Source organism: Poromitra crassiceps, assembly GCF_964638095.1.
Source record: "Poromitra crassiceps genome assembly, chromosome: 3".
Lineage (NCBI taxonomy): Eukaryota > Metazoa > Chordata > Actinopteri > Beryciformes > Melamphaidae > Poromitra > Poromitra crassiceps.
In genome coordinates, this window is record NC_139625.1 from 58,050,030 (window position 1) to 58,077,510 (window position 27,481).

Consider the following 27,481-nt stretch of genomic DNA (forward strand, 5'->3'; position numbering starts at 1 on the left):
AAGCTTGTTAACGCGATATCTCAGGAAGGCCTTGACGGAATTTAATCAAACTTGTCTCAAACATCGACTTGGACTCAAGGATGAACTGATTACATTTTGGTGGTCAAAGTTCAAGGTCACTGTGACCTCTCACACACCCAATTTCCAAGCTCTGTAACGCAACATCACAGGAGCGCCTTGACGGAATCTCTTCCAATTTGCCTCAAATGGCGATTTGGACTCCAGAATGAACTCATGGCGGAGGCATAAGTCCGCGTTGCGGTCGTTCTAGTTTTTGTTAAAATGGATTTTTCTAAAAATTGGTATCGAAAAAAGTATCGTTCAGGAACCGGTATCGAAATCCAAGTATCGAAACGGTATCGATATCGAAAAATTTTGAACGATACCCAGCCCTAGCTATACGCGGCTAACTAATAGATTTAGCTATATTTATAGAAATTACCACCAGCCCCACTAATAACGTTACTGTCTTGTGTTGATAATGAATCTTAACAGTCGGAAATATGCCTAACGTTAGCCTACTGTCTGTTATGCTTACGGTACATTGTTTGACAGTTCAGTTTGGTCAAGACGTACCGGGGGAGAAGGCTCTGACTGCAGTTAGCTGCAGTGGGACTGCACATAGTAACGTTAGCGTGAGGCTAATCGCGGCTAACTAATATTAATTTACATACATTAATTTGTATAATTATATAATATAATTAATTTTACATTAATAATATTAATTTACATTAAATTACCACCGAGCTCCACTAATAACGTTACCGTCTTGTGTGGATAATGAATGTAACAGTCGTAAATATGCCTAACGTTACTGTTATGCTTATGAAACATTGTTTGATTGTTCAGTTTGGTCAACTCCAGGCATTAGACGGTACCGTACATACAGGGGAAGCAGGGTAGTTCCTGGCTCACGGTAACGTGAATATCATATCCTTTTCCCCGCAGCCAATGTAAGCCAAAACACGGCCAAACATGCCACAATAACGTCCGATAATTCATCCAGAATCCTTCCTGGGCATCTCGAGGCTGATCTGACCGATAAATTGTCCAGGTTGCCGTTTTCAAGTGACTTTTATGAGTTAACGTTACAAAGCAAGCAACACCTCTGCTGTTGCCAGGCAACTGCTTGTGCGCGTGCGAGTATGGTGCCCGCGCGTCAGCTCGTTCACACGCTGCCTGCAGTTACACTAACGGCCACCGGCGTCAGTAATAGTGACAATTGATGGAATGGGCCTTTAACTATCAATTATCGATTTTCGATAATTGAGGGGTGAGCCCGCGCCACCCCTGCAGCTCGCTGAGCTGGGCGGCCTCGCCTGCCCTATTGGCGCGCGAGCAAAGTCTCCCTCTCCCCCAGTCTCCCCTCTCTCCCTCAGTCTCTCTCGTGTGTGTGTGCCATTGATGACATCATCAGTGATGTCACAATGCCCCTATGTATGACATCACTGATGACATCATCAGTGATGGTATGATTGATATCATTGATGACATAGGTAATTACTAGGGCAATCACCTGCACCAGGTCACCCTTTGCACCCCCTGAATGTTTCAGCCCGATCACACGTAAAATAGCATAGCTGTGACCGGCACAAAAATTGAAACAAACACAGATTGCCCACATTGCCAAATTTATATATGTGCTCTAGATCAGTGGTTCTCAAACCTTTTCACATCAAGGACCCCTAAACGGACACAAATTACAATTACATTATTACCGTTTGATAAGATTTTGTCCCAGGGGCACCCATCTAATAAGACTTTTGCTTTTAGATATTTTAGTACAGGAAGTATATGAAACCCATGACCAAAACACTCATACATTCTGTCATTGTCTTTCTTATGGATGGAATTATAGTGAAAATAAATTATTCCCCTTTTTGTTGGGGACCCCCTGAAACCCCCTCAAGGACCCCACTTTGAAAACCACTGCTCTAGATGACACTGGTATATTCTCCTTTTCCAGTCACCAGACAAGCACCGGGCGCTGGAGGAGACCAAGAACTACACCACCCAGTCTCTGGCTAGCGTAGCCTACCTGATCAACACACTGGCCAACAATGTCCTCCAGATGCTGGACATCCAGGCCTCGCAGCTCCGCCGCATGGAGTCTTCCATCAACCACATCTCGCAGGTAGGCAGCCAACGTCTGCTCAACTCTAAAATCACCTGCCCACAGTCATTTCACTGATATTTTGTGTATAGGATCAGACATTTTTGTTGAATATTCAGTACAATAGTTTTAGTGGTTTAATTAAACCTATGCAACAGCATTCAAATTGCAAAAGAGCATTTTGAAGCATTTGCGCACGCGCGCGCACACACACACACACACACACACGAAATTGGTGTCTATATACAGTATCTCTAGAACATGGATTAGATGTTACATGAATTAGGTGTTAAAACGTTGAAACTCTCAAAAATATCAAAAAGATAATTCAAAATCTTGCTCTAAATAAACATAAGGCTCCTGATTTTATATACAGTACCTAATTGTAAATACACTATCATTTCTTAGAATGTGATATTTGTTGTTGTGACGAATACGGTAATTTTGATCTATAATGATATAATGATATGGCACAGTGTTTCCCCTAGAAGAATTTTCAGGCCTGGAGGTATTTCGAAACGTACCCCGACTGCAACGTTGGGGGCTCTTGCTGGTGATGCTAAACTTTTAGCTAACCTGTTCGCATCTATGTTTGCAATGGCATCCCAAGTATCATCATACTATTATGGGATGCGATGCGAACAGTTGTATTATGGGATGTGCGTTTCCCAGGCAACGACACACGTTGACACGTTTTGGAACAGCGCCGGACGCTGGTACAATGCTCCTAAAAGTAAAATGCTTATTGTTTTGAATGATTTGGCATCTTCTATTACTGTCAACACTAGTATTGTTGTATTGTAATAATATACCATAAAGGTTTATTGAAATTTTGGGGAGAGCAGGGGAAAAAAATAAATAATTAAAGATTCTGGCCTGGCGGGGGCGCCTTGGCCTTGTGGGCCCGCCAGGCCTGTAGAATGGTAGGGGAAACTGCCAAAACTGTAGCTGTCACATCAGCCAGTATCATCATCATATTGAAAACCACATTTGGTAAATAATTTTTCTGGGAAAAGTGCAGAATTTTCAAATAGGAAATTATTATGGGTGCTTTCTCACTGGAAACGATTGCTTTCGTTCCATTCCGTTCCGCGCCCGGGCACGATTGTCCCCCCTCCCCCACTGGTCAGCTTTAACATTACAAAATGTATTCCATGGTCGGGAATGGAACAGAGTGCACTTGCGTCAACGACTACGCCTGGAGTGTATCCTCGCCCATGTGTTGTCTATGTGGTTCAGAACGAGAACGGTTAGCGTTCACATTCACAAGTGTTGTGTTCCAGGGCACGCCAAAGCATTCCCCAGACCACCTTTTCAAGTGGTACATCATACATGTACATTAATACATACATACATGTATATTGCAACACACGGCTAACTTGTTTGCTTGTTGGGGGCTGCATCCCCCCCCCCCCCCAAGTATGTTTTATTCAAAAATGCGCATGAATCAAATGGTCAGTTTGAATAAAACATGCATAGAGATTTGCATGAAACTTGCACAGCACTAGAATACTTGATTTAGGAAGCTGTCTGAAAATTGCAGTGGTCAGTAGGCTGCACCATTAATCGAATCAAAATCGCAATATGGCCAAGTGCAATATCCAAATCACAGAAGCCTGAAATTATTTGGTAAAATGTGTCACAATATACCATAAAAAATTGAAAAAAGGAGCTGTTAGGAATTTGAATGACAAGATTTAATGGGAAGTAATTGTACCTGTGTACTGCAAAGAGTTTAACAAACAGAGTACATCTTCAAAAAGGTGATACGGGCAAGAACAATACCGCAAAGCGTTTCAACCGTTGGGGTTTCGTCAGGCTGTATTGCGTTGCGGTATTGTTCTTGCCCGTATCACCTTTTTGAAGATGTACTCTGTTAAACTCTTTGCAGTACACAGGTACAATTACTTCCCATTAAATATTGTCATTCAAATTCCTAACAGCTCCTTTTTTCAATTTTTGATATTCTACTGTGCCTGCTGAGCTGTTTTGGTCCACACATTGTGTGTTTTTCCTCACAATATACCATTAAATGAATTGTGGTGCTACAGAGATGCCCCTGCCTACAAATCATATTCTCCAGTCCAGAGTGACATAAGGGAACATGTTTGTTTGGTACTACAGATCAAAGTAAAAATCACATTCATTTATATATAGATAATAGATATAGATATAAATGTAGATATAGATCTTATTTTTGTATTTACATTTTTTCAGTGAAAGTGAAATACAAAAATTACCAGTCCCACTAAAATCGTATCGCATATCGCAATCGCAATATCTTGTCAGTATAATCACAATATGCCCTAGTGGTCGGTATTGTGATTTCGATATTTTGGTGGTTAATTTGTGCAGTCCAACTACTAGTGTTTCACTACAAGAGCTGTTAAATGGAATAAAATACCCCCCCCTCCCCGCGTCTCTCCCCCAGACGGTGGACATCCACAAAGAGAAGGTGGCCAGGCGGGAGATCGGCATCCTCACCACAAACAAGAATACATCACGTACACACAAGATCATCGCCCCGGCCAATCCCGAGAGGCCTGTGCGCTACATCCGCAAGCCTATCGACTACAGCCTGCTGGATGACATGGGCCATGGAGTCAAGGTAGGTTTCACCCAACGGTCGTTTTGTTCCCATCCTCTTAATTCTAGTAATTAAGAGTTAATGGGTGATTCACTGCAGCAAATCCAAATGGTCTTTTGAAGGTCGAATAAGCACTATTGGATTTCAGTGATGACTGGTTTTTCACCAGGGCGGGTAGTAGAAGTACTCAAATTATGTAATAGTCGTAGAATGGGCTGTAAGAGGAAATATAAGAGGAACTGTCTGGCAGCTGAAACGTGAACCACCAGCTGGTCTGCAGTGCAAATTCTGGAAGTATTTGGAAAATTAATCTAATAAATATCAGGCTTTGAAAGGGATTTGATATTGCACAAGAAATCTGAAAACACATTGCCCATGAAAGGTTTGGGGACAACAGGCTCTTAAAAATGCTTACGGTAATAAATCAGTTTTCTTTGTTGGCTTGCAATAACTTCAACCCAGTAAAGAAGACCAATGACATTTATTGAGGAAAACAATGTATAATTATGCAAATATTTGTGATGATAACCTATACATTCACAAAAACATCCCTAGCAGCTAACAGTCTAGTAGTAAATGACTAACAAACCCATTGCAGCCCCCCCCTCCCCCCTTATTTCTACATTGAAAAATGAATTGATGAACTGGTAAAATAAAATGGTACTTCGAAAATGTATAAAAGGCAAGGTGTCCCCAAACATTTGATGGGCGGTGTGGTTGTAAACCCACTTTTCACTTCACATTTGTTGTGAAGTATAATCTTCACATATAGACTAGAGTGATGAGTTATTTTCCCCACCTGCTATATCAGCACATACCATATTGAATGCTCACCAAAATGTATACCCCCACTCAATAGATGAAAGTCTGGGAGAAGTATGGATTTTTGAAATGGAACTGTGTGTAGGGATCGTATGTGTGTGTGTTGACTCAGACTTGTCAGTGTGGGTGAATCACTGCGGCTCGGCCAATGGAAAGGTCTCTTAGAGGTGAACTAAGCACTATTGGGTTTCAGTGATGACAGGTAATGTGAAAGCAACCAGGGCGGGAAATTAACCTCAGCAATGAGCCAGGTGTAGGGCTGTCAAAATTGGTCCAAAATCATATTCGTTCGAATATATTCAAATACATTTTTTTCCTTCTTTTTTTTTGCATGCATGGCAAGGCAAACCAATACAACCAGAGAGCTTATATAACTATGTGGTATATTTATTTGAACATAAACATTGCTGATAATTATAAATAAAAGCTATTTGCAGCGTTGTAATGTTACCCGGATTGGACAGACTGATCAGCGTGCTGTGCATATTCAGTTAATGGGAAACAGCTTTGAGTTGCTGGTGCAATGGTTATGTTATGGTTATGTAACGGTTAATTAGTTGGCAGAAAGGACAGCTTTTGCGATTTATTCCAGTAACATCTTATAAGTCTGTCTAACATTACCGGAGTTGGAGTGTATCTCTGTGGATATCCAGTCTCACTGATGACTGTAGTCTCGACTCATAAGGTGTGTACTGCGGATTTAGGCCCTCGTTAACAGCTGATGGTGGCTGCGTGCTGAAACGTGTCCATCGTTTGCGCTGATAGCTGAGCCATTTAATTGTTAATTCCATCACTCTGCTGGTTGCTCTCCTTTCAGTCTCTAGATAGTCTGCTAACTATTAGCCTGTCTCTCTCTCTAGCCTGGATCACTTCCTGTGTGCTTCTAGAAAAGGTTGCTTCCGCACCACGTTACTTCGTTCCAGACCGCTTTTCTTGTTATGAAATTGAATCTCTCCTATGAAATTATTAACACCAGCGATTGTTCGACCAACGTGAAATTCGTGAATCTCGTCGACCAAGAGCACGTCGACCGACCAATCGATCAGGAGGGGGCAGCCCTAGTACTAATAGAGTTTAGCCTACACTTTTGTAGTGTTTTTAAATAACCAGGCAAACTATGTATGTTTTTATGTTGCCCTCTTGGCCAGGTTTCTTACCTGGTTAAATGTAAAAAAAGATATATAATAATAATAATAATAATACATTTGAATATTAATTTTCATATTCTGATATTCTTTTCATGTTTATATTCGAGGATATATTTGAATATAGAATATTATGTTTAATATACATTTTCGATTGTAGCTTGCTGCTTAAAAATACTATGTGCATATGTGATTTCCCCCCTCTCGCCATTTGCACACTAACCCACTGATTTCTTCTCTTTTCTCTCTTTCTGCTTGCCTAAATTCTCTTTTAAAAACCAACCATAGTGGTTGCTAAGGTTTAAGGTAAGACTTTCAAAGTAAGCACTCTGAAGGAGGGGTGGGCGGGGTTTTGATACACAACAGAATCGCTTGTGTTTGTTGTTGTTTTGTTTTTGTGTTGCTTGTGTTGGAGCTGCGGTGGATTTGTCTGCGGTGCGTGTTCAGGGCTTTGTTTGCTTAGTAGGCCTCTGCCACGGCGTGGACATTTTCCCGCCGGTTAATAATCTTGTGACAACACCTCCTGTGTTACCGGTTACGGACATTTTACAAGAGAAGATATCCGCTCAATACCGTTTTTTTCTCTTCGGTTTATCTCTGTTCCTCGCTTCCTTCCACCGTGAAGATCAGACGAGTTCGTCCTGATGGTCTGGATTTTTTCATTGAACTGCTCTACAACGCAGGCGTCAACGTAGTCACCAAGTGTGGATATCCGGGGTCAGGGTTTGCATTGGACTGACTTTTTGCTATGAAATGTTCATTTATTCATGTGGGGTTGTAGGCAGCGGACTTCTCCCTGTTTATACTGTTTATACTCGAAACAAGCTAACCCGTCGAGGTGAGCTGTGAATCAGTCACTGCTGCTACTTCATAGAAACAAACAAGTTGAATTCACTTGAACACATTGTACTCGCATTGAGTTGAAAATTGGAAAGAATATGTAGGTAGTTTCTTCTTTCTCGACATTTTCACAACACAACCTCTCAGCTTCACAGCTCAGAACCGTCTGTGCTTGTCATTTGAATGCACGTTTGTTTAAAGTCGCCCGGCGTGTTTAAAGTCACCCAGCGTCCCGGTTGAGTGGAGTTTCCCGTGTTTAAGCATCTTGATTGGCCCGAATGTCCAAACACCGTCCAGCCGGGAAACTAGAAGCCATCTCAGGAAGCAACACCTACACGCTAAGCGTTACTTGACTGACTGACTGACTGACTGACTGACTGACTGCATGACCTGGATTTGGTCTGTGTGATGTCCTGCGCTGTTGGAAAAACAGAGAAACGAGCGTGTCGGTGGGCAAGTAAAGTAATCGTTGTATTTCCGACCACCGTGCAACACTGACTACCGCAGCAAGCCTATTGCTTACTCTGTTAAAGACGGACTTGGCTAGTGAAGGTTTTTATCTGTGTTTTTTGTGTACCACCTCATACGTGCTGTGGTTAACCGACATTTCTCCATTTCAGGCCAGCGCCCAGAACATGAAGGCCGGAGCGGGCGGACTCCCTCGCACCAACCCCCCCACACAGAAGCCCCCCAGCCCCCCCATGTCAGGGAAGGGCACCCTTGGGTATGTAAAGTGCGCCGGCGTGCGGGCTGCTGGGCGGACAGACGCCAGGAGTCCAGAGTTACGTCTTTCATACTGTAGCTGTGTGTTTGTGGCTTTGCTGAAGTAAGCACAAGCTCCAGAGACGGGCCTGGTTTCTCTCAGTTTCATCACTACTCTCTTATCTCCTTGTTTGATTAGTGTACTCGGGGTGATTTAAAATGTATTTCGATGTCATGTTTCATCGTTGTTCTAGTTTTTTTTAATAATCTGCGCTGCTTCGGAGTCTCCCTCTCTAGGAAGCCCCCAGCGCAGATTTGTGTCACTCTCTCTTTCTCTCCTGATGTAGCAGAGACTTTCACACCAAACTCCATGCTAATATTTGGCTTTATAATGTTTACTTGCTCACATGCAAATTAGGGATGCACCGATTGCCATTTTCTTGGCCGATTCCGATTTCCGATTTTTGAATAGTCTGACTTGCCGATACCGATTTTTGCCGATTCCGATTTTTTTTTCTAAAAACAACAATTGACAGCTTACACAAACGTTTTTGTAACTTTGTTTAAAAATTAAGATTCATAGAACAATTCTTACATCTAATGGGGATCCAAATAAACAAATAAACAATTCTTATCATTTGCATGAAGTAGGACCTTCTCACTCAAACACATCTCAAAATAAAAGTGTTCCAGGTTGGCTAGTGGACAGAGCTTTTTTGTGCAAATACAATGAATACAAAAATTAAATTAAATCCAATAGCCTATATCCCACAGCTATCATGCATTTACTTTTCCAAAAGAAAACAGGTACAACAGAACATCAAAATGATCCATGGACAAGGAGTTTATAGCCTGGCTCCAGACCAGTCCTCTTGAGTAGAGGGGAAATGAGTTTATGAGTTACAGTAACGATCTTCAGTCTGAATATCAGGCGGAGTTTACACACAGTCCGAAGTTTGGTATGCGTATTTTTATCTGCCATCCGAAAAAATATCGTCACGCACAGAAAACGTTGCACACTTGTGAGTCCGATGCATTTTTATTATTATGTCCGTCGTTCTCATGTCGTTCTATTTGCAATACGAAACAAATAGTCTCTCCTGTATCCACGTCACGTTACAACATGACTTGACAGGCTGAGGCAGCAGCGCTGATGTGGAATGGAAAAGCAGGTCGGGGAATGGTTGGTTATACTGGACACAATGCTCGCGTTCACCTCGCCAAGCCGGCTGTGCGCGGTGGCGGGTTGCTGGAGCACCGCTTCCCGGGGAGAGAGAGCAGAGAGAGAGGGGCCAGTGAGGTGAAGCGAGCCGCTCTGACTGGACTCCAGCCGAGCGGGACACGGCCGCACCTCTGTCTCCACGGCTTATTTTCGACTTGCATGTGTGACAAACTGCGAGCTTTGTCTACTTCACTGACGGTGAAAAAAATCCACAACGAGGAAGGTATGCTGGCGTGTGTGGTGTGGTGGCTGGGTGCCTGTCTCGGTGCTTTGGGGTGCGCGCACGTCATGTGAAAATCGGCTCACAGAATCGGCTATTTAGAGTGACCGGAACAGATCACCGATCGAGGCCGATCACGTGAAAATCGGCCATTTCCGGTCACGTGCCGATCGATCGGTGCATCCCTAATGCAAATGCATTATACCTCTGAAACTGGCGGCACTGGGAGCTACTGCCACTACTGTGTCTTTTGGTTCACGAAATACTATGAGACTGTTTCATTCATTCATTCATTCTCCATACCCTCTCACGGGAAAGCTGGACCCTATCTCAGCATGCATTGTGCAGAAAGCAGAGAACACCCTGGACACTGGTCTTTCATGTAGGACATGGATCCCTCTGCACTCGCTGCTCATTAAAAACTCTGAAAATAAAAACGTTTTCCAAAAGCAGGGAGGAGAGAGCCAGCGTTTAAACACAGCTGGTGTGCTCACAAAAAGTAATGGGTTTTAGAGCGCAGTGAAGCATCTAATGTGAGAGCTATAGACTATTACGCTCGCATACATTTTTATAGGCAATACAGAGTCTCCAGTCCAGCTGACTTGCATGTGTTTGGACTGTGGGAGGAAACCGCATGCAAACACTGCAACATGCAAACTCCACACAGAAAGGACCAGGGCCGGAAGAAATCTAAGCAGTCCAGTGTTCGTGTTAAGTGAATATTTTCCATCTTTCCATCTTCCCCTAGGCCGGGTCGTAACAACCAATTTTATTTTAACAATGACAGAAAAATCTGAAGGCTGTCTGTCATTTTAACATAGGTAATAATAACAGATTATGGCAGAATCTTTATGACCCTGTCTGTCAAGTCTAACACAACCTCTGCCAGGGTCCTTCTTGCAGTGCAGGTGACAGAACCACCATGTCCGCGAGCTGGGTTTGAAACATTAAAATGCCAAATTTAAGCAAGCCGTTTGACATGTTACCCCTGGACATCTTGCAGATGGCAAGCTCTCTGATCTCCTTTCATTGGCATTATCTTATGCCAGGACACAGGGGCACTATTATCATTATCTTATGCCAGGACACACGGGGACTATTATCATTATCTTATGCCAGGACACAGCGGGACTATTATCATTATCTTATGCCAGGACACACGGGGACTATTATCATTATCTTATGCCGGGGCACAGCGGGACTATTATCATTATCTTATGCCAGGACACACGGGGACTATTATCATTATCTTATGCCAGGACACAGCGGGACTATTATCATTATCTTATGCCGGGGCACAGCGGGACTATTATCATTATCTTATGCCAGGACACAGCGGGACTATTATCATTATCTTATGCCAGGACACAGCGGGACTATTATCATTATCTTATGCCAGGACACAGCGGGACTATTATCATTATCTTATGCCGGGGCACAGCGGGACTATTATCATTATCTTATGCCAGGACACAGCGGGACTATTATCATTATCTTATGCCAGGACACAGCGGGACTATTATCATTATCTTATGCCAGGACACAGCGGGACTATTATCATTATCCTATGCCAGGACACAGCGGGACTATTATCATTATCTTATGCCAGGACACACGGGGACTATTATCATTATCTTATGCCAGGACACAGCGGGACTATTACCATTATCTTATGCCGGGGCACAGCGGGACTATTGTCATTATCTTATGCCAGGACACAGCGGGACTATTATCATTATCTTAGGCCAGGACACAACGGGACTATTATCATTATCTTATGCCAGGACACAGCGGGACTATTATCATTATCTTATGCCAGGACACCACAGGACTATTATCGTTATCTTATCCCAGGACACAGGGGGACTATTATCATTATCTTATGCCAGGACACAGGGACTATTATCATTATCTTATGCCAGGACACGGACTATTATCATTATCTTATGCCAGGACACAGCGGGACTATTATCATTATCTTATGCCGGGGCACAGCGGGACTATTATCATTATCTTATGCCAGGACACAGCGGGACTATTATCATTATCTTATGCCAGGACACAGCGGGACTATTATCGTTATCTTATGCCAGGACACAGCGGGACTATTATCATTATCTTATGCCAGGACACAGCGGGACTATTATCATTATCTTATGCCAGGACACAGCGGGACTATTATCATTATCTTATGCCAGGACACACGGGGACTATTATCATTATCTTATGCCAGGACACAGCGGGACTATTATCATTATCTTATGCCGGGGCACAGCGGGACTATTGTCATTATCTTATGCCAGGACACAGCGGGACTATTATCATTATCTTAGGCCAGGACACAACGGGACTATTATCATTATCTTATGCCAGGGCACAGCGGGACTATTATCATTATCTTATGCCAGGACACGGGGACCATTATCGTTATCTTATGCAAGGACACAGCGGGACTATTTCATTATCTTATGCAAGGACACCACAGGACTATTATCGTTATCTTATCCCAGGACACAGGTGGACTATTATCATTATCTTATGCCAGGACACAGGGGGACTATTATCATTATCTTATGCCAGGACACAGGGACTATTATCATTATCTTATGCCAGGACACGGACTATTATCATTATCTTATGCCAGGACACAGCGGGACTATAATCATTATCTTATGCCAGGACACGGGGACTGTTATCATTATCTTATGCCAGGACACAGCAGGGCTATCATCAGCCAAGGGCACACTCAGAATTTCAACTGTTCTTGATCGTAGTAATCCGGGTGGGAAAATCCCACGAGGCACACTGACTGTGACTCGTCTGTTTGTCTAGCTATTGGCCATTTCGGCAGGTAAACAGTCGAAGGGGTTCTATTCAAAAAATCTATTTGGCTTTAAAATATGTGGAGGGAGCTGGTGAATTTTGGGATGTACCACTGTGGCCTTGGGATGGAAAGAGGTGTATTATGGATATATTTGATTTATTATATGTCTGGAAATCCCAAATTCCCTCCTGCCCTTTGGGGTGCGATCACACCTGCGGTTTATTTTCGTTGATGTGAACTAGGGCTGCAATTAATAATTATTTAATTATCGATTAATCTGCTGATTATTTTCTCAACTAATTAGTTTGGTCGATAAAATGTCACAAAATGGTGAAAAATGACCATCACTTTTCCCCCAAAACACAAGATTACATCCTTTTGTCCTGACCAACAGTCTACAACCCAAACATAATGAGTTTACTGTCATAGAAGACTAAAGAAACTAGAAAATATTCACATTTATTAAGAAGCTGGAATCAGATATTTTATTTAAAATTTTCTTAAAATTGGTCTAAACGATTAAGCGATTATAAAAATAGTCAGCGATTAATTTTCTGTCAATCGGCTACCGGTAATTGATTAATCGACTAATCGTTGCAACTCTAGTGTGAACCATAGTTGAAAAGTTGACTTTTTTGCATGTTTGTATTTGGTTAGTTCAGATGTTTGTATTTGGTTAGTTCAGGTTCACACTGTCTAATTAGAAGCTAACAGACTTTAAACCCGCCATCCTAGTGTCAGGTTAGGAGTCAAAATAAATCTGATTCTAGCTCCGGCTTGGACTTGTCTGCTCTCTTCTTGTGTGGTGTTCTTACCAGTTGAGAACACACGAAGAAACAGCTGAATATGAGCATCAGTCCAGACTAGGGGTGGGACAATATACAATATTCTATACATACGATATTATCGTCTATCGCGATAATAAGTATATTATTATATCGTCTATCGTGATAATAAACACTCAAGTCAAGGCAAGGCAAGTTTATTTGTATAGCACATTTCATACACACATACACAAAGTCCTTTACATAAAATGGATAAAAGGAAGAGAGCAGAGTGTTACAAGGTAAAATATAAGATCCAAAAGGTCACAGTGAACATATTTTTACTTTGTGAGTGAAATCATATGCAGCATTTATGTTGGTACTAGCTCTCTAGTATCACACACATATCGCTGTTCCACTGATCACGTCCTCATTTTCGCTTGTTTGACGCATTCCCCATACCGCTGTTCCACAATAATGTGTTGGCCTTGAGACTAAAGGTGCTCTTATACTCCAGCAAGCTGAGTCTCCGCGAGTCACCGTGCAGACCTCGCGCTGGGGCTGATGCCATTATACTCAGAAAGTGATCAGCATGTATTGTACAATGGAGAACAGCCCGTGAAAAGTCGCAATGAAACGCTATTATGTGCAGTACTGAGTGCGCTTTCACTCTCAAACGACCGCACATCAGCACATGAAGGAATCACCAAACTTGTTTTTACTGAAAGCCGTTTTACTTCTCAGCCCTGATAGCCTACTCTGTGCTGCTTTTAATCTCTCAATAATGCTCTCAACACAACACATCTACTTGGTGAAATGACTAAAAACGAACAGTTGCAAATCAAAGTTTATAGCCTACCACATGGGTCAATAAATGTGGCGAAAACACAGCTCAGTGTTCAGGGTTCAGTGGCTTGAAAGCAGCCATGTTTGGAGAGAAGCGTGCGTTGCTCGCGCTGTGAGAAAAAAAATCAGGCACAAGGCGAGCACCCGACGGAGGTAGCGAATAACCACGCCCAACAAATTTACGTCATTTGACGCGCCCGGCCCTCGCTCCACCCCCGCGCCCTTCACGGCAGGGTGAGCATAATTTAGCCTTTAGACAATATGAAGATCCGCTTCTCAGGCTCTCTCGCTGTTACAGATTATACGTCTGGGCCGACCTGTCCCACTGCAATTCAAGATAATTGTATCATGGCAAATTCCCATTAATTGTATAATCGTAAATATCGTCACATGAGAATGAATATCGTCCTGAGTCCCGAGTGACTTGAAAAAGCGTTTTAACTTAGTTCGCTAACAGTCCTTTCGATTTCCTGTTTTTCTTTTAATTGCCATTTGCTGGAGGAAGGTGTCTGCCCTGGGGGCCAGCACCTCCAATAATTGTTTCTTAATTAAATGTAAGGTAAAGTGATTCCAGTATGTTTTAGTGCCACATTAAGAGATTTTAGCATATTTTGATGCTTATCATGATAATATCGTTAATCGCAATTATTTTTGACAAGATAATCGTGACATGAAAGTTTCATTATTGTCCCACCGCTAGTCCAGACCGCCGTTTGACCTCTGGTTCATTCAGATGTCAACATCCATCTCCTTCTCACCCAGAAAACCTTGGGGTGGTTTGTCATTTGGCCGATGACGAGTATTGGTTTCCTGCCCTGATCACATGCCCATGACTCAGTGTCAATGACTAGGATAGAGCATAGAGATTATGACTAGGATAGAGCATAGAGGTTATGACTAGGATAGAGCATAGAGGTTATGACTAGGATAGAGCATAGAGGTTATGACTAGGATAGAGCATAGAGGTTATGACTAGGATAGAGCATAGAGGTTATGACTAGGATAGAGCATAGAGGTTATGACTAGGATAGAGCATAGAGGTTATGGGCTGCATGTGGAGAATATTGTGTTTTCTGTGAGAGAGATCCCAAATGGAGAAGTGATGTGTCTTGTGTTTGTCTGACTGTTACAGGTTTCTCTTATCCCACAGGGACTCTGTGCTCAAAGCATTGTGTTCAGTGTCACTCCTGAGACCTGCCTGGCCGTCAAGTGCTGTTTGAGTTTCTCTGTGTGTGTGTGTGTGTGTGTGTGTGTGTGTGTGTGTGTGTGTGTGTGTGTGTCCCTTTTCCATGACCTTCAGAATTGTGTGCGTATCTGAATGAGTTTGTGTGCACCCGTGTGTGTGGCCGTCCCTGCTTTTTGACCTTGAAAGGTGTGCGTGTGTCGTGTCCCTGTTCCTCCAAGACACATGCCGGTCGACCACAACTCCAAACTTCCATGACATGCCCTCTGCAGCTATGGGCGGACATCTTTTTTATTATTATTTCTCACTCAATATTTTTACGCTTCTCTGATTTTTTCCCCCCTTTCTTCTTTTGACTATGTGTGACACTCCTGGCTGCCCCATATTTTCCATTGCAACATTTTGCCATAGCAGCAACAGTGCTCAGAGTTGGGTCACCCCACGGTGTCAGCTGGGAAATTCATCTTTACAGGCCTAGATCAACAAACCTCAGGGTTATGCACCCCCCTTTCCTTACAAAACACAGGGCATCTTCAGCTCAGCGCTGCTGTCAGGTAAAAACAACACCACCATACCATGTTTTTCTTGCTTCAATTTGGTGTTTAGCTGTCTTTCTTATCCAGAGAGACTTGTGTGCTGGTAGGAGGTCATGGAGGATCAGTCATGGTCTTGCTTTGATCTTTTTTACCCCCCCCCCCCCCCCCCCCTTGTACTGTAGATGTATCAAGTTCCTCAATGTAAAAAGAAATAGGCTTGCTTTGTCAAAGAAATTATGTGATAAATAGTGATAACAGTGGATTTGACAAATTGTAAATGTCATAAGCTTGGCAAGTTGGCATGATATAGTCAGGCAAATATTTTGTCTCATTGCACAACATTCAATGTGGCTTTAGACATTATTACTCCATCATTGCAGCTACTCTGCTTTTGATTTATGACAAGGCTTGCAACCTCAATCGGTACAACTATCTTCGTGGCATCTGCCGTTTGTCTCAGTGGTGTTTGTCGCAGATTTCCTCTCTGGGATCTGGATTTTTATTTGTTATTTTTTGTCACTTCCACAAACACTTCTTCACACGACATGTCAAGGAACGACTCACTTACTTACTCTTCAGTGTAAGAGTCTTACTCTTACGCAACAGTTCCAGGAAGTGAATTTCCCATTCATTTATCCATTGACGTTTCGAATCAAATGTTTTATGGTCACGATTCATCTCGTAGTTGGTTGGCTTGGTTCCAGTCCTAAAACTCATAAAACTGGAGCCTTTCAAAAGTGGGCTGTCACTCTTGCGCTCTGTTGAAGTCTGGGGGCAAGATAATGTTCTGATAGTTGGATGGAAGCACAGCAGATAAGTCGGTAGGCCTTCTTATCCTCACTCCAGACACACTTTTTGCAGAGGCGTTTTTATTTATTTATTATCTGACAGCAGCGATCGCGAGCCGTCCTCCAACACCTGTGGACTCACCTGACCAGCCCCGATGTCACACCCCCTTTTATAAGTTTGCACCTGTTTGTTTCTTGCTCTCCTACCCCATCCCTCCCCCCTCCCCCACATTTCTCTGTGGATGCCCCCCCCCCCCCCCCCTCCATGCCCTCCTGACCCTCTCGCAGGCGCCACTCCCCCTATAGGACGCTTGAGCCGGTGCGTCCGCCCGTTGTCCCTAACGACTACGTCTCGAGCCCGACACGCAACATGGCGCCCCCCCAGCAGAGCCCTGCACGCACTGCATCTGTTAATCAGAGGAACCGCACGTACAGGTACCCCCGCCCCCCCCCCCCCTTCTTTTTCCTCAGCATGCCTCTCTACACTTGTGAAACACGCCCCTCCTCCCCCTTTCTTCCTCTCCTCAACAGCAGCAATGAGAGAACATGCCCCTTCTTCCTCTGTGAATTGACCCCTTCTGACACTTTGCCCTCCCAACATAGAGACCGTCATCACATGTACTCCCACCCCAGGCTCCAGACTCACTTTTTACACTAGTAGCACTGCTGCTCCCTACTGGACATTTTGGGAGCGCCAGCACAAAAACACAGCAACACATTAATATTTTTTTCTCATCTCAACTGTCAATGCTTTGGTAATAAATAGACAATTTACTTAGTTTTTAAGGAAAAAGTCACAAAGTGAATTACCGTAGTGCTTTAAGAGAGAGAAAAATCAACCACTAACCAATTAACCACTTTTCCAGCTCTTTATCCAAAATCGGGATATAGTGTGAAAAACGTCAGTTTTTATGCCTTTTATTATCCGTACGTACGTATGTCCGTACCAGACCATGTGAACGGAGTGGAGGGGTGATAATTACCGCTCCTCGCTCCCAGAGCGGCCCTTTCCACCCGCTCCAGTGCTCACAGCCGCTCCCGGCCGCTCCGCTCCAGACCGCTCCCCGCTCGATACAGATTTCACCCGCTCGCACTCACTGCTCCGCTCCGCTCAAAAGAATAAAAAAGGTCAAAAGGCCAGGGTGTTTTAATTTGCGTTTAAACGCCTGGGCAATGGGCATTGCTCACTACAAATAACATGAGCTCAGCAGAGTCGGCTGCATGTTCGTTTCTCTTCCTTCTCGTCTCGCAGCAGCTGGCAAGAAAATAGTGGGTGTGCACTTGGCACGCACCGATGCATTTTGATTCGAACATATGATTGAAACTGGAGCGGGACTGAGCGGGTGATCGGTGCCGCTCCAACTTTCGCTCCCGTACCACTCTGGTCCCCGCTCAAGCCAAAATCCCCCCACTCCGCTCCGCTCACATGCTCTGGTCCGTATGTACATCCGTCTGTAGTTCGTTAACGCGATATCTGAGGAACGCCTTGACGGAATTTCATCAGATTTGCCTCAAACATCGACTTAGACTCAAGGATGATCTGATTAGATTTTGGTGGTCAAAGGTCAAGGTCACTGTGACCTCTCGAATGCCATTTTCAAGCTTGTTAATGAAATATCTCAGGAATGCCTTGACGGAATTTCATCAAATTTGTCTCAAACATTGACTTGGACTCAAGGATGAACTAATTAGATTTTGGTGGTCAAAGGCCAAGGTCACTGTGACCTCTCAAACACTATTTTCAATCTTGTTAACGCAATATCTCAGGAATGCCTTGATGGAATTTCATCAAATTTGCCTCAAACATCAACTTGGACTCAAGGATGAACTGATTAGATTTTGATGGTTAAAGGTCAAAGTTCAAGGTCACTGTGACCTCACACACCCAATTTCCAAGCTCTGTAACACAACATCTCAGGAGCGCCTTGATGGAATTTCTTCCAATTTGCCTCAAATGGCGATTTGGACTCAAGAATGAACTAATGGCGGAGGCATAAATCCACGCTGCGGTCGTTCTAGTTTTTCAATCTGTTTCTGTGTTCAGAATCTGTCTCTGGATTCAGAATCTGCTGTACTTCCTCGTACCAGTGACGTCAGTAGTAAAGGAAGTACAGCAGATTTTGAAGCTGCGCCCGGCTCACATGCCTCTTATTCAAGCTACAGATTGTACTTACTCATATTTGTATGCAAGCATCCATGGTAGTGGGGCGGCATAGCTCAATATATGAGACCAATCGTTCATTTTGTGATACAAGCACCAAATTTTGCAGATATGTTCATAGATATATTCTGAACAAAACTGGATATTGGGGCATCGCAAATTTGCCCCCTGGTGGCCGTGGCAGGCATTTTTCAAAATGGCGACCAGCGGTATGTCAACATGTCCTATCCCATTGGCCCCACATGCAATACCAGACATAATATAGATCCTAGTAAGCCAGAGAACCAAATAAAAATACTAATTCAAAATTATATGGACTTTTACAAAGTAATTGGTCACTTCATTATATTATGTGTGTACATTATAGGCCTATTAGTGCAGCTATTGTTCATTTAGAGATAAAAGTGCCAGATTTGGCACAGAAATAGCTTAATATATGTAGAAGACGATGTCTTTTGTTCAGAATATATCTATGGACATATCTGCAAAATTTGGTGCTTTTATCACAAAATGAACGATAGGTTAGCTATGCCGCCCCACTATGGAGAGTCGCATCGAGATAGATCTTAAAACATGTCGGGAGGGGATCTTTAAATAAAGTACTGATATAAATAAACATAAAGTGAAATAAAGTACTGTACAATGAAATTAATGCACTATTTATTTGGATATTGCTTTTTTCCGCGGCTGTCTGTAGGGATTCTTTTTAGTGTTGCATGTCTTTTTATATGGACCTTGAGTCTGGAATAAAGTTTTGATTGATGAATTGATTGATTGAATCAAAGCGGAACCACTGGTGCTTTTATTCTGATGCACCCGGCTCATCTCGTGTTGATGTAGTTGCTGTGAACAGGAAGTTTCCAGTCAACAGAAGTTCGTACAACAACAGTTAGCGGAAGGTTAGACTGTTACCAGACAGTGGTGCTGTAAAAACGTGAGGGTTTATTCACTTTGAGCAGCAAACCAGCAACTTCTGGCCGTCGTTTGAACAAACTGACAGCTCTCTGGTCCTTATAACATCGCACTGCTTCTCCTAGTTATAAAATGTAGTAGCACTGTCTCCAAAAATGGTAGCGAAATGGGACTAAATGGTCGCAGTCTGGAGCCCTGGCCTGTAATACTCACAAGTTTGACCACCTTTTGTGCACCACAGTGACAGAGGTCCAGCTCCCAAGGAATGCACATGTATAGATCCACCACCTGTACCTGCTCTCTTCTCCGCACACATAAATAAGAGAGGAGGAGGTAGAGATTGTGAGCTGTATTTAGCACGGCGAGATGCAGGTTCCTATGGTAATAGTCATGAAATAGACAGCGCCGCCCCCGCAGTCCTGTCAACCCAATGTCAGCTCATCCTCCCAAGACAGACGAGCTGACATTTTCTTCCTGAGACTCTTTTCTTCCCAGAGATATTCATAGATTCCTCTGCCTGCCATGACAGAAGTAAAAGCACAGGCTTTGGGGGAGGAGAAAAAAACAAGTCGAAAAGTTTAGTCCGTGCGCCCGTCTGTTCCACTTATAGGCACTGACCGATGGCCCAATTACTTTTATTTTTGTTTTTGGGGCCGGCTCTTACTAGATGAGATGATTTTCCCTGACTCTCCTCTCAGCACGAGTCTTTTATCTCCACCGTTCCATCCACAACTCATTTTATCCATCTCTCAGTCCATGTGCTCTCTTCTGTCTACACCAAGTCTGCTACATGTGTGATTTTATTTTTATATATATATATATATATATATATATATATATATATATATGTCTTTGTCTTGAATGCGTCACCTGTCAGAGCTCAGTGTCTTGTGTCCTTGGTGAGGCTTCCAGCTCGCTCCAGCTTTTTTATCGCTGTGACATGGTCATTCCAAAGGCAGGAGGATGGGGGGGGGAGGGGCTGCTCCGGCCTCGGCTGCACATCCAGCATTCTGTTGCTGTTGGGAACACGAGAGGCGGGATCATAAAGATTAATGATGTGAAGAGTTTCACTCCAAAATGAGATGTCCGCCATTTGGGGGGAAATGACACTCGACTGCTTGAATAAAAGCAATGCACATTATGCTTGGCTATTAACTTTAGGAGTCATCTTAGGACCTTATGAGGGTGGGGACTCATCTATATCATTGAAAAGTTGATTGATAGTGTGAAGTTGAGGAAGCAACATTTTTCCAAAATGGATGTACTGTATTGTGTTCGGTACCCTTCCGTAACGCTTCCTCCTTCCTCCTATTTAAGTATTTATATTATGGTAAATTTATAGTAGGTCTATATTATAGGGTAATTACCACTGGTAAATAAGTAGGTAAATGCTCAGAAACTACAGCTGGAAAGTAAAAAAAAAAAAAAAAAGTTTGTGTTCATTGCATTGAAAAGAGAATAACCAGTTACAAGGGATATGAGCCTGGTAATAACATACCTACCGTACTTATAATATTTACCAGTGGTAATTACTCAATAATAACTATAATTTACCATATATTTACTGGCTAAATACTTAGTAACTAGGGACTGCAAAATGGAATCTTACCAACCTTTATGTAGAGTGATGTGAACAGGAATGTAACAACAGTCCCAAACTATGCAGTGTTTACCAGAGGTGTGTGGCTGTGTGTGAGTGTGTGCATGTAGTCTGACGTGTGTGTGCTACCCTCCCACCAGCAGTGGGAGCAGCGGAGGCAGCCACCCCAGCAGCAGTCGCAGCAGCAGCCGGGAGAACAGCGGCAGCGGCAGTGTGGGCGTGCCCATCGCCGTGCCGACACCGGCCCCGCCCACCGCCTTCCCAGGTCAGTTAACGCCCCACCGCCTCCTGCTTTCTTCCTGGATCTCAGCGTGCCTGAAACTAGCGTGACTAATCTGTGTTCGGTCTCCAGGGTTCCTGCGTAAGTCTGGAAAAGTCTGAAATGGATTTGATTGGTCTTGGAAAAAGTATGGAGAAATACGTTGACAGCTAGAACCGCTAATTTTGCACAATTGTCGACCCACTGCCGTTTAATTAATTGTAGTATATAATACTCTTCTGCTGTGGAGGCATGCGGCCGTGTTCAGTGATTTTCGGTCGTGTGCCATACTGCCATCAAAGCCAGAGTCTCAAACAAAAATATAAACATAACATGCAACAATGTCAGCGATATCACTCCATTACAGTTCAGATAAGAAAATTGTTTGTTCTTCTTTTAGAGAAAATATACCGTCCAATTTGTTTAATACGGTCTGTCACAATAGCGGATTCTACAGACTGTTCTACATCAGCAGCAGCCATCTTGGCTGTTTATGAAAATTCCTCAACCGTGCTCCCCTGTCAGTCATCATATCAAACCTGCCCCATATTAGATCAACGGTTGTGATTGGCCAAACCGTTTTCAGGTCAGGTGGAAATCTGTCTGAACAGGATGGGGGCCAGATGCATCTGCCAAAGCAAATTAAACATGAGCTCACATCAGCTTCCCAGGCTAAGAGTAGTAAGCTGTTTGTGGATACATTTTGGGATATTCTATTTTATTTTTTAAAACATGTGACCGAAACCTGTTGAATTTATATTTTTGCTCTGTATAATTGGTGAAATCAGCTGCTGTAGTCGTGTTTGGTGAGAATGAAAACCTATTGACTCTTGAGCCTCCATAGCACTCGATTTAAAAACCACTGGCCCACTTGACGGTCGTATCGTCCAGCGGCATTCTTCACACTGACAACTGACATAAATCCTCAACTCCGGTCATGAAATTAAAGTCTGGAAGAAGTGAGGTATTTTGAAAGGGACCATATGTGGGAACCCTGGATCTATCTTCACTCTAACCCTTTCCTCCCCCTCTGACTGTTCTTTTGTCTTTACCTCCCTCTCCCCTCTTTTCCCTCCTTTCCTTATCTTCTCTCTACCTTTCCGACCCCCTCGCCCCCCGACGCCGCCTCAGGTACGGCCCCCGCCCCCTCCAACCCCGCTAAACCTCCCCCCAACTCCGCCACCACCCCGGGCCCCCCCACCACCGCCCTAGACGGCCCCCCACAGGCCCCCAACCCCCCAGTAGAGGTCCCGCCTGTGCCCCCGCCCCCTCCCCAGCTCCCCGCCCCCACTAACACGGGCCCCGTTGCTTCCGGCACCCCCGCACAAGGTGAGTGTCCCCGCCCACATCCTGCCTCCCCAGACGTTTCCCATCCCACCAGGCATGCCCTCACCCTGGATGTTTCACAGGTTGTGTCCCACAGCTCATACTGCCAATCAAGCATCTACATTTCAACAAATAAAAAGATACCAGGAACTAACAATTAGGGCTGGGTATCGCCACTGACTTCCCGATACGATACGATTCCGATACACAAGGTCCCAAGTCGGTATACGATTTCCGATACGATATCGATATTTTAGTTACAATACCAGTTTTGCTTTGATAATGGAAGAGATTCTCAAAGAACTAATGCTGTAAATTGTACAAGGAACCCTCTAACCTGGTGCATTATTAAAAAATATTAATATTTACATTAAGAATTGACCATAAAGCAAGCAGTTACATCATGTAATTCTTTTTTATTTAAACATGACCAACAGTCATTCAACATCTTATCTTTCTTTACAGTCTTCTGTCTCTTTCTTTACAGTCTTCTGTGAGAAGCCAAACAAATTTAGATTTCCACTATACAGAATCATTGAACAGCAGCATGTTGTAAACAGTGTTTCATAAAGTATAAATGCTTTGTAAATCAAATTAAATACAGCTCATGAACATTTCCAGTTCACAAACATTATAGTGCAAACAGATTTGAGGTCTGTACATCTGGCTCATGGTGCATGCACAATGCACATGTAGCCTACAGTATTTATGTTTTATTTTCAACTACAAACATAAATAAACATCAACTTGAAACTATGTTTTAACTACCACACACAGCCTATAATATTATAGCCTATGTTTATAAAAAAAAAAAAATGCATTTAAAAAAAAACGATACTGGGATTTATGTATCGATACTTGTTCCTTCACATGAATATCGATTCAATATCGATATATCGATTTTTTTAACCCAGCCCTACTAACAATCGCAGAATTATTAAGCCGTATGGTGGGTGCACAAAACACCTTTGGAGCAGTTTATACAAATGTTTATTCCAGTTATTTTTGACTTGTTTGGTAAGGTGAGAATGTAATTTGACAGAAGCCCGGAAAATGCGAGTTGCAGTCGTCTTTAAGGAGAACTGTTTGTTAGGAGTGAGAACTTAATCCAAACCAACTGCAGGAAATGATCCCAAAACACAAGGATTGATTGGAGTAACTAAGGTCCATCATACTCAGCTAAAGCTTTAGCGGCTAGAATCTGATTCATTTGTCCTTCTCCCACTGCCAAAACCTCTAACCTGGCAGGATGACAGATGACAGGCAGAACTCTGTCCAATAAACAAGCCACTTGTGATTCCATGAGACTTTTGTTTACAAATCCTGGTTCACTTGTAATTGGGAATCTAAATGGACACAAAAATACAACAAAGTTAACTTTTCAACTGCGATTCGGAACAAAGAACTGCACGTGTGATTGCACTTTAGGATTATCAGGAGCTCACACATTTGTTGCTGTTGGAATTAAACACCAAACCTTGGCCATATTAATACTGGTAACATGCTCCACCTGTTGAGCTACACAGGGGGATCAAACCACTAACTAAGATTCCCTAAAAATACATTTAATAAACAGAATCCATTGCACTTAAAACAGTTTGACTTAATAGTGTGTGTTTTTTACATTAAAGTTGATAGTTTTGTTGTCTGTTCCTGCTGCTTACAGTTCAGCAGGCAGTATGAGCTTTCAGATACGGCCACTGTGTTCTCTGCTTCCCATTAAATCCTTCCCCCAAGGGCTGTGCAATTAATCAAAACATGATTTTGCAAAAGTTGCAGATAGTGGGGTATTTTACATTTTATTCAAACTTAGCAAATCCTAAAATGGGCATTAAAGGGCAGTTCATATCAAAACATGGAGCAAACATATCTCAATTCTGTCTGTAAATGTTTAGACAGTGACACTGTTGTGTTTTGGCGCTGTGCTCTAACGCATTGGATTTGATATGAAATGATTATCAGGTTAAATTGTAGACTGCTTTAATGTGAGGGTATTTTCGATATTGGGTTATAATAAGTTTGTAATAAGTGTAATAATAAGTAATATGTTTGGTTAATGTACAGCCCTGCTCTCCTCTACTCCAGAGTCACTATTCATCACTGTGGCTCCGCCTCCGTCAAACCTCCCATCTCTCACTAATGGATTCAACCCAGTCTGCTGTGTGTGTGATTGTGTTGGTGGGGGGATGTTCTTCTGCTGTTTCATGCATGGGCCATTTGGGTGAAATTCTCACTATGAATTCTTCATTCTGTGTATTTATTCAGTTTTTCAGTTCATGTGTGTAAGTTGTATTCTGTGGAATTGATATGACAGCAAGTTGTGTGTTGAAAACTCCCAGTAAGAATGTCAATCAATATATTAACAATTGACGAGCAGTGCTGCTGTCTGGGTTGGGAAATTAACACCAGCTAAATTTGATTTATGGCTGGTAAGTTCTACTCCACCACACAAACTGGGGCTACTTTTCTCTTGTCAAATATTGATTTGTCTGCTAAAATAATGAAAGTGGGTGATGCATTTTGCCCTGGTGCTTTCTCCATTCCATCCATATGGAGTCATGGGAAACCTGACTGTGCCATGTCCCTTATTTATTGTTTATTAGTGTCTCGCATTTCCACAAACTCATCTTTTTGGGAATTGACAGAAATGGGTTGATATTCCCAGATGCTACTATATTTTTTAAATTAAATATTTTCTGTGATGTAGGAGAGAGTTGGAACCCAAATAAATACAGTTCAGTCACAGTAATGCTGTAAGGAAATATGCTGTATGTAAGAGAAACAACGCCATTCAAAAACTAAGGTTAAAGTCCCCATCAAATGAATTCCCAATGCCTTAATTTCCTGGAAATCAATGTATTTTTAATGGTGACCTCATGCACCAGGAGACGTAATGCTAAATAAAGACACCAACCAATAAAACCATCGTTTTTTTTACAGTCCCGCCCATCCCATCAAATCAAACTGCCTTTCTCCCCCTAACTGATTTCCCATTGGTTTAGACCAGGGGTTCCCAAACTTTTCCAATCAAGTACCACTATGTACCAAACCACATTTCCCACGGACCACTTCCACTGGGTATACACCCCAAGTCTGACCCCCATAAAATTAAATAAGCTGATTTAATTATGCAATGGCATCAGAAAGGCTCAATAACAACATAAGGCTACTGGTTCAAAACGGACACACACACACACACCTGCCAACATTAGGCTGTGAAAAAGACGACCCCTTTGAAAATGTTTTTACCCCCTCCCCAAAATTTTGCCTACATTTGGAGTGTTATTTAGCCACCTTCCTGACAAGCTTGCATGACATGGTACCAATCGATGCCTTTGGACAGGTCTTATAGTTTCATATACCAGAAACTCTGGCTTTAAAACTGAGCACGCTAAATTAAAAAAAAATCCCAAATATCGCGTGATGTGTGTGTGTGTGGTCCGTGCACCACATTTTGGGAATGTAGGGTTTAGACTTTTGAATGTTCCCTCCCTGGGTTATGTCCCGCCACAACACATTCAAAGAAAGAAAGATAGAAATTAGATGGATCAAAGAGAGGAAATCCCTTTCTCGGGGTCTATAAATGTCACATTGGAGAGAATATTCCTTCAGGTCACCAGTGGGACAACAAGCCTCTGTCCCCTCCCATGTTAAATCTCTCTTTGCTGCCCCCTGCTGGTCTTCCCTCCCAGGTGCCCCTCAGTTCTACAGCATGAACCGCCCGGCACAGCCGTCCCAGAACCCGCCGGTGGGAGGCTCCCTGCCCTACCGCCGGCCCTCCTCCGTCACTGGCCAGCCCAACCACACCCAGAGCCAGCTCAACGGTGGACCCCACTTCAACCAGAACCAAGGTACACACACCCCGCTATCGGGTATCTGCAAAAAGGCCATGAAGTTTAGAGATTAGACACTGGACTTTTAACAGGTTTCAAGGGTCCAATGACAATGATGCTTGAGTTTTAAATAACCATGAAGCTGTATTTACATGACAATGATGCTTGAGTTTTAAATAACCATGAAGCTGTATTTACATGGAAAAACATGTATATTTTGCAGCATTCACTGTTTTTACACGGTGATCAAGACAAAATGAGATGGAATCAAATGTAAAACAGTAGACAGTGTTACCTCATGTTGTTACCTCATGTTGTTACCTCATGTTGTTACCTCATGTTGTTACCTCATGTTGTTACCTCATGTTGTTACCTCATGTTTCCTGATTGTCTGCAACAGGGAAATTGGAAGAGGAGGGGATATTCATTGCTGTCCAAAAATGGTGGAACAGCAATATAATGCATCGCTACACTAGGTTTCATTCAAGTCTGATCTCATTTCTAATCTGTGGTGTCCGGAATTGTGCGGGAAGAACCAGTGCGGATCCATTGTACCTCCAAACAGTGATAAAATACAAGGATAAAAAGCACAAAAAGAAGAGACAAAACTGATCATCTGCAAGAAAAAGGCCAAAATTGTTGTAAGGTTTTAACCATGTGGATATGCACCTGAAGTGCAATTCATGCCATGTCTAACTTGGGAAATGGAACTTATGGAATCCATTATTGTCAATTTCCAAAGTCCATCCTGGTTCTGCCTGGAAGAATGTCATTACAGAGCTGCACAGATACACAGAC

The 27,481-nt window shown here is 43.0% G+C and overlaps 1 protein-coding gene across 5 annotated transcripts in view; it reads left to right on the forward strand.

The window, feature by feature from the left end:
- Positions 1 to 27,481, forward strand: part of abi2b (abl-interactor 2b) — a 49,420-nt gene that overhangs the window by 14,453 nt on the left and 7,486 nt on the right. For 3 of the 5 annotated variants that reach the window (XM_083633837.1, XM_083633838.1, XM_083633841.1), the window contains exons 2-7: positions 1,967 to 2,134; positions 4,545 to 4,721; positions 8,128 to 8,231; positions 16,881 to 17,027; positions 21,406 to 21,530; positions 26,543 to 26,701. In XM_083633837.1, coding sequence (XP_083489963.1) covers positions 1,967 to 2,134; positions 4,545 to 4,721; positions 8,128 to 8,231; positions 16,881 to 17,027; positions 21,406 to 21,530; positions 26,543 to 26,701 — 880 coding nt within the window. The remainder of the gene's footprint in view (positions 1 to 1,966; positions 2,135 to 4,544; positions 4,722 to 8,127; positions 8,232 to 16,880; positions 17,028 to 21,405; positions 21,531 to 26,542; positions 26,702 to 27,481) is intronic. The other 2 variants (XM_083633839.1, XM_083633840.1) reach the window with 1 other exon arrangement.